We start from the raw sequence: 11,069 nt of genomic DNA, 5'->3' as shown, positions 1-11,069 counted from the left end.
GGAATGGGTGGGTAGGGAAGTGGGGGGCGCTATGGGGGACTTTTGGGATAGCATTGGAAATGTAATTGAGGAAAATATGTAATAAAAATATTAAAAATAAAAAAAAAAGACTGACTTAAAAACATGAAATTATCCTTTTAAGACTGACTCAATCCTATAATCAGATTTTATAAGAAGGTTTAAAATTATCTTTATAGATGGATGTGTCTAATTTTGATTATAAAAAATGTTAGTATATTACTCCCAGAAAATTCATTCTTTTCTCTAGGCTTATAAAGAACTTGATATATTTAATTAAAGTAGATATTTGTATTTTGCATTCAGTGTTTTCTACAACATTTGCTACTATACATGATGTTGCTACTATACATATATATTGACATATATGCTTGTATATTTTTTTCAAGTTTTTAATAGTTTGAATAAAAATATTAAATGCATCTGTATTGTACCAGTCTTAAAAGTATGCAAATATCAATATCCATCCTTGAAGGAAATGTTCAGACAATCAGAATATAATAAATTTACTTAGATATTTCTACAGAAATTAACATAGTGCTGGCTTGATTTTTAAACATCAATATTTAAATTTGCCAATTAAACACTATAGTATTTGAATTTTATCAATGCTAATTGGTTTTTAAAGATATCTAGTAAATATCTTACATTGACTGCCTGAAAACCCTTATACAAGAAATATACAGACTACACAAGCTTACTAAGAATATGCATGTGTATACAAACAATTAATGTATGCAATAGCTCATTGAAAATAGTGGCTATGGATATGAAGAAGAGTAGAACGATATTTAAGGAAAGATTTGGGTTAAAAGGTAATTATAATGTAATCTAAAACCAAAAATTAACAAAGAAACAACAACCACCTACACAGAAGCCCAGTGGAATACGTCAGGTTCCTTAATTTTATTTTATTATTTATATGCATGCTTTGGAAAATTTTTCCCTATAATATATTCTGTTGAGGTGATAAAAACAAGAGTGTCAATTTTGCCTTGGATCAAACCTTAGGAGGCGATTTTGCTTTCACAGAATAAACAATTTCTTTAATAGAAAGTTAAAAGCTATATAAATTGAGTGGTATTGAACATTATAAAATGTTTTTCCTCTTTGGTTGTAATTAACATGTGATTTTTATCTTTACATCTATTAATATGTCAAGATTATTGATTTCTTATGTTGAAATTTCTCCAATGCAAAGATAAATTATATTTATTGAAGAAGTTTGACATATTTAACGCACTAAATATAAGATCTGCAAATACTTGTATATCTTAAAATTTATAATTCTGGAAGTTAATTCACATCTGATTATTGAATGTGTTGGTATACATATAATATTCTTAGTTCTTTTTATTTCTATGCCATTATCTTTATTTATTCTTTCAATGAATTTTACCTAAAATATTACATCATTCTCCTATTTCCCTTGTATCCCTCTAGGCATTTCTATGTTCCCTCACTCCAACACCTAGTCTCAAATTGATGCCCTATATTCTTTATCATATATATAAAATATATGCACAAATATAAAAGCACAACCTTATTTGTTGTTGTTAAATATTATTTACTGATTAACTTGCTGAATAAAATAACTGTCATACTGTACTTCTTTGACATGCTGTATTTTCTAAGTTGTTTTTTATATCTTTAATCTATTTTTTAAATGGAATTCATGGCCATTTATGATTTTCTATTTTATCATTGATTTCTACTTCATTTGGATGTAGAAAAATGAATTTGATGTAATTGATTTGTCTTTTAAATCATTAAGACTTATTTCACCTCTACATATGATGCACCAGCCTTGTTTCACTCAGTGTAGTATTATCCAGGACCACCCATGCTGCTGCATAAGGATGAAACATGGAATGCAGGGGTCTTCACAGCTGGGGATTACCAGACTAAACACCTGATGGATTTTTTTATTAGATATTTTCTTCATTTACATTTCAAATGCTATCCCCAAAGCCCCCTATACCCTCCCCCAACCCCGCCCTGCTCCCCAACCCACCCACTTCTGCTTCCTGGCCCTGTCATTCCCCTGTGCTGGGGCATATAATCTTCACAGCTAGGGAATACTTTGTGTGCATTTATCTTGATACTTTTCAGGAATTTTTTCTTATATTTCTCTTAGATTATATTGGTATGTAGTATTCATACTTATGACTTTTAATTGAATTTCAGTAAGTTTGAGGTTGAATATTAAAATATTTTACATGTTTTCATTGTGATAGTTATTAAAAATTTTGTCATTTTGTTTTTAAAATCAGATGCTCAGAAGTTGATAGCACAGATATCTATAATTTGATTAGTTCCTTTTGATACCTTTTATTTGGTAATAATCTTTGGCTCTAGTAATGGCTTTTTACCCTAAGTTCCAAACTGTCCTAAAGCAGTTTTGAAGGATCTCCTAAGCACAATCATAAACTTTCTTAGGCTCTTGGCGGCTAATCAGCGCAGCTGCAGTTGAACAATTCCTTTTAAGTATGGTACAAACTTCTTGAAGACCTAATACAAAACTACATTGTGCATTCTTTCTGCTTCCTATAGTTTCATATAACTTCCAACATAATTTTTATAGTAGAAGTATATAAATACAGTTTAAAAAATCTTTTCACAGACATTTAAATTTTACAATATTTATGCCTTGACACCTTCTAAAAGTAGCTAGGTCTAGCTTTTCATTATCCTGTGGAGTTTAAACACAATAACAACTTATAATTTTTTCAAAAACTGGTGTTACATAATCATTCTGACATGGCCACCCTAAACCTTTGAGAAAAGATGCTCTTTGGAGGTATCCTTCACACTACCTTTTCTCTAGCATACTGCAGCTATAATTAAAATGAATGCTGCTTCCTGATCTGATCCCCAGTTATTCATTACAAATTGTCACTCTACGCTGCTGCTAAAGGTGACTCAGAACATATCGCAGACACTAGACTTCTCAATACTTGTAAGGCAGGTTGTCTACTGATAAAATTTGTATTCAGTATCATTTAGACTACAACCAGAAATGGGTTAGGTGATGTCATATTTAATTTAGATTTACATTTTAATTATGCTGCTCCCTTTATAATAACTCTCAACTAATTTATGGGCATTTTAGATTGTGATCTTGATGAAAATATGTCAAATATAACATAGTACAGATATGCCGATCTACTCAATAGATGTCATACTAATATACCTACTGGGACAAGTATTTTTCCTTTTGCTGCATTTGACAAAATGTATTATTACCCTTTTTAAAGATAAAATAAATTATTCAAATAAGAATTAAATTAGTTAATCTTCATGAGGTAATGCCATTATTTAATGGTTTCTTTAACCTTTGTGAATTTCATTCTGTTAGAATTTTGAACTTTCCAAAATAATTTACTCAATACATGCAACTGTTTCAAGGAAAAAAAAGTAACTCTCACTATTTCATCACTTGCCATTGCATTGTTGCCTACCTCTGTCTCTTTCATAGCTGCTATGTTGGACTCTTAAGCTGTTTTGTTTATAATTAATTTTATCACATTTTATAACATTTATAACATATAAAATTTTATACCATTAATATTTTATAACATGTAGAATCATTGGTGGTCGCCATGAGTATTTGATAAAAAGTGTTAGCTTATTTCAATAAGCTAATGGGAATTTATATTTAATTTCATACTCTGAACTCTTCACCAACCCTATATTTAATAATGAATTTTAGAACTTAAGTATTTATATACCACTCCTTATTCTGGGAAATTGACAGTATGTTGATCTCTACTAGGAAAACATGGTGTGCAATTTCATAGGGTACTTTGACATCAGCTACACTTGACTCAAACTGATAAGAACATAAAAGTTATCATGCATTGTATCATGTTTAGCTATATGTACAAAGCTGTCTTTGTTCCAGGATTTAGCTAGCAGAGCAATATTTCAGGTTTTACTATTCATATATCCAAGTACTCATTTTTAAGAAATTGAAATCATCATCTATAATATGACTAAATTTCTAGAAAACCGAAGGATCCCCCAAAAAGAAAAAATTCTATCTTAAGCATGTTACTTAACTCTGCCTAGGTTTTCAAGCAAATGGCCTATTTTAAAAGACTCACACATGCTAAAACATGAGTAAGATAATTTCCTCAGCTTTCACTTCTATCTTGATCAACTTTAGTTCTCTTTCCCAAACTATTTTTATGTCTTTGTGTCTCATCTTCATTTCTTTTCTCCAGCCCATTCCATATTGATAGACATATATGTGTATATTTGAAATAATCATACAACATAACTACATTTAATATCTAAGTACATATATTTTAATAAATACACGAACAGTTTTACAAATATATTCCACATGTTAAATACTCTGGGCATTCCTAATTGATGCTAGTAGTTTATCTAGAAGAGGAACTTACCATATTATATAACTTTATATTAAACAACATAATACTTATTAAGATAATAGTATTCATGAGACAGCTATCATTATGGAAATTAATTGAGTACTTAACGTCATGCCATACCATTTGACAGACAGCCAAATATATGTGTATTAACAACAAAGCATAATAAAAACATATGCAAGTCAAAGAAAAAATACTTGATTTTTCACACATAAAGGCCAGTTTTAGAAAACAAAAATAAAGTTTCAAGAGAAATGCTAGTGCTCTATCAATTAAGTTATTCTCAGTTGCTGCTTTTCTCTTCCAGATAAACCTCCTGTACTTTGAGACTATGATGAATTCTACCATGGTGACTGAGTTCCTCCTGGAGGTTTTTGCTGAAACTTGGGAGCTCAGAATCCTACTCAGTGTGCTGTTCCTGTTGGCATATCTGGGCAGCCTGTTAGGGAATCTTATCATCATCATTGTTACTACAGTTGACCAGACACTGAACACACCCATGTACTTTTTCCTCAGGAATCTATCCATTTTAGATATATGCTACATTTCTGTTACTGTGCCCAATGCTTGTATCAACTCTCTCACTGACCACAGGAATATTTCTGTGGCTGGGTGTGCAGCACAAATCTTTTTGGTCATCTTTTGTTCATGTGTAGAGGTTCAATTTCTTACCACCATGGCCCAAGACCGCTATGTGGCCATCTGTAAACCTCTCATGTACCCTGTGATTATGACCTACCAATTCTGTGTTCAGATGACACTGGCTTCTCTACTTACCTCTCTTATCCTTGCAAGTGTGCACACATTCAAAACTTTCCAGCTGTCCTTCTGTCACTCTAATATAGTCCCTCAGTTCTTCTGTGATATCCCCTCTTTGCTGAGGATTTCTTGCTCTGACACCTTTAACAACAAACTCTTACTTTTGCTGACTGCCATTGGGTTCAGTGGTAGCTGCTTTACCTTCATTGCCATATCATATGTTCTCATATTATCAACAGTGTTAAAGGTTCCTGTCAAAGGAGAAAGAGGGAAGGCCTTTTCCACCTGTGTCCCTCACATTATTGTGGTGTCTGTGTTTCTTAGTTCTGGTGCCTATGTGTATCTAAGACCTCCAGCAACCCCAGAAATAATTGAGGATATGACTCTTTCTGTATTTTATACCATTGTTCCACCATTCTTAAACCCTATTATCTATAGTCTTAGAAACAAACAGATAAAGGAGGCTGTGAAGAAAGTAATATTCAGATTTCTTTCATAGTTGAATAAAATAAAGAAAAATATGAACACACAAATACATACACACATTAAAAACATTTTAGACTATTGGACAGATTTTTTTGCATTATATATACTCCTTATAATTTTCCCTCAATCTACTCATCCCAGTTCCTTGCTCCACACCTGTCCTCACATCCTTATCCTCCCATCCATGTCCTCATATATAGACAGAATAAAAATTTAAAGAGAGAAGATTAAAGAAAAAAAGAATAAGACTTGACAATAAATCATTTTACAAGAATGTCTAATTGTATCCCTTGAGTTTGTTTTATCTTGGCCATCTACTGCCAGGCATGTAGACCAACTTTAATTGCAACTGATTTATCCAGTGAGTTTCCCTTGGAGGAAACTACATTTAAACTTAAAAGTATTCATCAATTAGAGATTTTTTTTTCTGGGTTAGAGATAGGGGCATGTGTCTACTTCTCATTTCAACTCTAGGACCCTGTCTGTTTGGAACCATTTATGCCCATGCATGCTTCATACGTTTCTGGGAATTACTATGTGCATAGACCAATTTAGAAAAAGAATTTTTTAGTGTCCTCCATCATCTCTAGCTCAAATACTACTTATGCATCTTCTTGCACAATGCTCACAGATCCCAGATGGGAGAGATTTGATTAGGGCATCCCACAATTTAGAGATGATTGTTCCAATGTCTCTCAGTCTTTGCATAGCATCTGGCTATGGGTCTTTGTATTTGTTCTCATCTACTGCAAGGTGAAATGTCTCTGATGAGGGCTGAGGAAGGCACTAATTTATGACGATAGTGGATTGTCATTAAGATTTATTGTATTGCTAAGTTCTAAAATTTAATATAATTTAAAACTTTGGGAAGGGTAGTATTTGTTATCACTTTATGTCCTGGGGCTACCAAATCTCAGGATCACTACAGTGGTGGTGGGTATGTTTTCTGAAGTCGGCATTCCTGTCAGTGTTTGGAGAGCAATGCATACACATGGCAATTCATTAGTTGTTTTGCAGATTACTATGGGATACTTTTATCGAACTATTCAATTTAACATAACCAATCCTAGTATTTAGGACTTCATTTGCTGATGGCACTCTGTCTTCTCCATTATTTTGCAATTCCCTGTGGATTGCCTTCATATGTGTTTATATTTTAAGAAGGTTCTACTTCATTAGGTTTCTGTAATACTCTTGCAACAAGCCATTGTTGTGAGCTAGGTTGCCTTCCTTATCCTCTTCTCCTCTCCCTTAACACTCCTTAATTCTTCCATTTTGGTTGCCACATCCCTGCCATAACAATTTATACTATTTAAACTTTCTATTGATATCTATCATTCTTACATACTTCTTTACTCTATAACCAATTTCAGTGGTTCTGTGGATTGTAGATTATCATTGACTGAGAGGCCAATATTCAGAAATAAGTTAATACATACCATATTTGTCTATCTGGGTCTGGGTTACTTCACTCAGGATCATTTTTTTTTTCTAGTTCCACCAGTATACCTGTGACATTTCTTGAATTCATGATTTCAACTTTTATTATTTTTTTCTCTTACATGATACATCCCAACTGCCATTTCCTCTCCTTCCCCTGCCTCCAGTGTTTCTACCTCATCTCTTCTCCAAATCAACTCCTCACATCATGGTTAGAAAACACAATCCAGTAAGAGGGGAAGGGTTTCACAAGCAGGAAAAAGACAGAGAGACCCCAACTCTGATTGCTAGAAGTCATGGGGTTTTTTGTTTTGTTTTGTTTTGTTTTTTCTTTTTTGTTTTTGTTTTTTTAAACAATGAGTTTATTATATAGTTAAGGAAGCTCATGTTTTGTTTTGTTTTGTTTTTTCTTTTTTGTTTTTGTTTTTTTAAACAATGAGTTTATTATATAGTTAAGGAAGCTCATGTTTTGTTTTGTTTTGTTTTTTCTTTTTTGTTTTTGTTTTTTTAAACAATGAGTTTATTATATAGTTAAGGAAGCTCATGTTTTGTTTTGTTTTGTTTTAAGATTTATTTATTATATGTAAGTACACTGTAGCTGTCTTCAGACACTCCAGAAGAGGGCGTCAGATCTTGTTGCAGATGGTTGTGAGCCACCATGTGGTTGCTGGGATTTGAACTCTGGACCTTCGGAAGAGCAGTCGGGTGCTCTTAACCACTGAGCCATCTTACCAGCCCCAGAAGTCATGTTTTTAACAAATGTTTCATATCCCTTTGTGTAAATGTATCACATTTTCTTCAGTAGAGAAATTCCTAAATTGTTTGAAATTTCTGCATATTATAAATAAAACAGCCATAAGCATGGTTGAACATTTTTCTCTGTGGTAAGATAAAGTGACACCCAGGTATTTGTCCCAGAACAATATAGCTGGATTTTGAGATAAATTGATTTCCACTTTCCTGAGGAAATGCTAAACTTATTTCCATAGTGTCTACAAATTTTCATATCAAACAGCAGCAGATTTGATTTGCATTTCCTTAATGATGAGGTGTTCTGGACATTTATTTAAATGTTTCTCAGCCATTTGATCTTCTTACTCTGAAGATTTTCTGTTTAGAAATATACTTCATTTTTTTACCTGGGTTATTGTTTTCTTGGTATCTACTTTCTTGAGTTCTTTGTACATTTTGAATTTTAGCCTTCTGTTTGATGTAGAGTTGTTGAAAATATTTTCTCAGTCTCTAGGCTATCACTTTGAATGATGTTTTCCTTTGGTATGCAGAAACTTCTCAGTTTCAAAAAGTTCTTTTTTATAAAACCATTTATTTTTTGTGAACTTCACAGTATTTTCTCCAGTCCCACTTATCTCCCCTTCAGCTCATATCTGGTTTTCATGCTTGCAACATACACACACAAAATAACACACACACACACACACACACACACACACACACACACACATACACATACATATACATATACACACACCATGTATAGAGAGTCATGGAAGCTGTAGTATGTCACAGTGTTTCCCACACTACATCCCTTTGTTCACACCTGTTCACCTGTAAATATTCATTGCAGTGAGTCATTAGTCTGGTTCCAGGTTTATGGCTTCTGTGACACCATTAATATTTCATTCTCACTAAGACTGCTCCCCTTTTTACTGTGTTTAATCATTAAATCCTGAAGTTTTGGGTCAGCATGATTGTCACTTTCATAATCATTCCCAGATGATATAGATTTAGTGGTGATTGAAAACAGAGCGTTGGATATGGGCCTAGCTATTTCCTGAGCTGGTCAGTGAGCTGCCTCTTCCTTTCTGCACTGCAAGTGCAAGCTCTCCAGCAGTGCTTCAACTAGGTCACCCTAGGCTGCCATCAGGCTGAGGCAGTCAGTTCTAGTGCTCTCATGCTCCCAGGGCCATTTTATCTATGAGCACACACACACAACTTCAGAGTAAGATCCATTGTGCCGCTTAATCAAGGCACAGGGCCTACTCTCCCAACTAATGCATCCTTACTAAGACTTTTCCTGGTTTTCCTCCTGCAGCTTTGGATCAGCAGGATTTGCACTTTCCCAATCATTCCCACATGGTATAGATTTACTGATTTTTTAACTCAGCCTGGGATCTGAGCTGGTCAGTGAGCTGCCTCTTGCTTTCTGCACTTCTCTTCCCAGCACTGCTCCAGCTAGATCACCATATGCTGCCACCAGAGTGAGGCAGAGTCATCTGTCCTGCTCTCATGCCCTCAGGTCCATTTTATTTGCAAGCACACACACCTTCAGAGAGGAAGCTCCATTGTGCTGCCCAGTCAAGGCACAGAGTCTACTCTCCCAAGTGTTGCAGTCTCTGAAGGGACAGAATCTCTCACCTGTTCTGATAACCTCAAAACTGGTTCATCTGTGCCTTTTCCATCAAATCTAGCTCCACTGTGATGCCGAAGTGCTAGAGCCAGTGAGGGGGCAGGCTCCCATGCCCTCAGAGGCTAAAACAGGTGACAAATGGGGAACAGGGGACAGGACAGCATCAACTTCATACCCAGGCCACCTCACCACAGGAGAGTAGGAGGGCCAGATCTTCAAGATATCACCTTCATGAGTGGCTCACCACAGACTAACCACCAGGGACATCTGTTCTGCACAGCCTGTGGACATGTATGTGGATCAATTTAGATTCTTCTAAGTGCAGCCATCCAGTTTTTTCAGCATTATTTGTTGAAGATGCTTTCTTTTTTCCAGTGTACATTTCTGGCTTCTTCATCAAAAATCAATTGTCATAAGTGTTCTATAGGTATGTGTATTTCAATGAACAACACATTGGATTCCAATGAAAAACATCTCCTTGATGGTAGTATCATTTTCTGTAGCACCTTTTGAAGTAATCAATGGTGGTACCTCTCATATCTCTTTTATTATTTAGGGTTATTTTAGCTATCCTGGCATTGCTTTGTTTGAGATATAGCTGTGTGGGTGAGTGTGTTTGTGTTTCCATATTAAGGTGAAAATTGTTCTTTCAATATATGTGAAAGTTGTGTTAGAATTTTTATGGGAATTGCACTATAGATAGATTTTGGTAGAATAGTCAATTTTACTATATTAATTCTACCAATCTATAAGCAAGAGAGATCTTTCTATCTTCTGATACGTTCTTCACTCTTTCATCAACATCTTAAAGCTTTGGTCATACAAGTTGTCTTAGTATTCTCTTGCTATGAAGAGACTCCATGACTACTGAAACTCTTATAAAAGATAACGTTTAATCTGAGATTGCTTACTTCTTCAAAGATTTAGTATATTATCATCAGAGTGGAGAACACAGGAGCATCCCAGCAGACATGGCTCTGGGAAAGTAGCTGAGAGTTCTACATTCACTTCTATTGCTATAAGGAATTGACATAAGGAAGAGATGTCAATAGAAGTGAATGTTGGACCTGTCTTGGACTTTTGTTTTTTTGTTTGTTTGTTTGTTTGTTTTTTTCACTTTTAAAAATCACTTTATTGGACCAGGATTGTAGTACACACCTTTAATCCCAGAGGCAGAGGCAGGTGAATCAACAAATTTGAGGCCAGCTTGGTTTACATTGTGAGTTCTAGGAAAGAGTGAAAACCTGTGAGTTCTAGGCTACATAGTGAAACCCTATCTCAAAAAAAGTTATTGTAATAAAGTCGCAAATAGAATCATCATGTAGCTATATTAATGTTCCTATGTAGACATCTGTCCAGTTCCAAATGCTATATATACATCTCAGTGATGATATACATCCATGCAGGTAGAATAGTTTTTCTGATCCCAAGGTTCACTTCATGGTTCATGCTTTTACTATCAATTACATTTTCATGTGTCTATCACACAAAAGTATATGTGTGTTCATTTGTATTGCTCTCTTGACTTTGTCCTCCATCTCTGAAATCATTCTTCTGCTTGTTCTTGTCTGTCCATGATGGCATCTGTTGTTTTTATTTGC

General features: G+C 34.4%; 2 protein-coding genes across 2 annotated transcripts in view; both read left to right on the top strand.

The window, feature by feature from the left end:
• The window catches only part of Folh1b (folate hydrolase 1B), a 259,684-nt gene that overhangs the window by 91,822 nt on the left and 156,793 nt on the right, over nt 1–11,069 (top strand). The gene's annotated exons all lie outside the window — the stretch shown is intronic.
• On the top strand, nt 4,728–5,673 carry LOC110297456 (olfactory receptor 14C36-like). Its single transcript, XM_021166211.1, has one exon. The coding sequence runs from the start codon at nt 4,747–4,749 to the stop codon at nt 5,671–5,673; it is 927 nt and encodes a 308-aa protein (XP_021021870.1). The 5' UTR covers nt 4,728–4,746.

This window comes from Mus caroli, chromosome 7 (genome assembly GCF_900094665.2).
Source record: "Mus caroli chromosome 7, CAROLI_EIJ_v1.1, whole genome shotgun sequence".
Classification (NCBI taxonomy): Eukaryota; Metazoa; Chordata; class Mammalia; order Rodentia; family Muridae; genus Mus; species Mus caroli.
This window is presented reverse-complemented; position numbering and strand designations above follow the sequence as displayed.

Coding starts and splice junctions, on each gene's coding strand:
- LOC110297456 (XM_021166211.1), top strand. CDS start 4,747: ATGATGAATTCTACCATGGTGACTGAGTTCCTCCTGGAGGTTTTTGCT.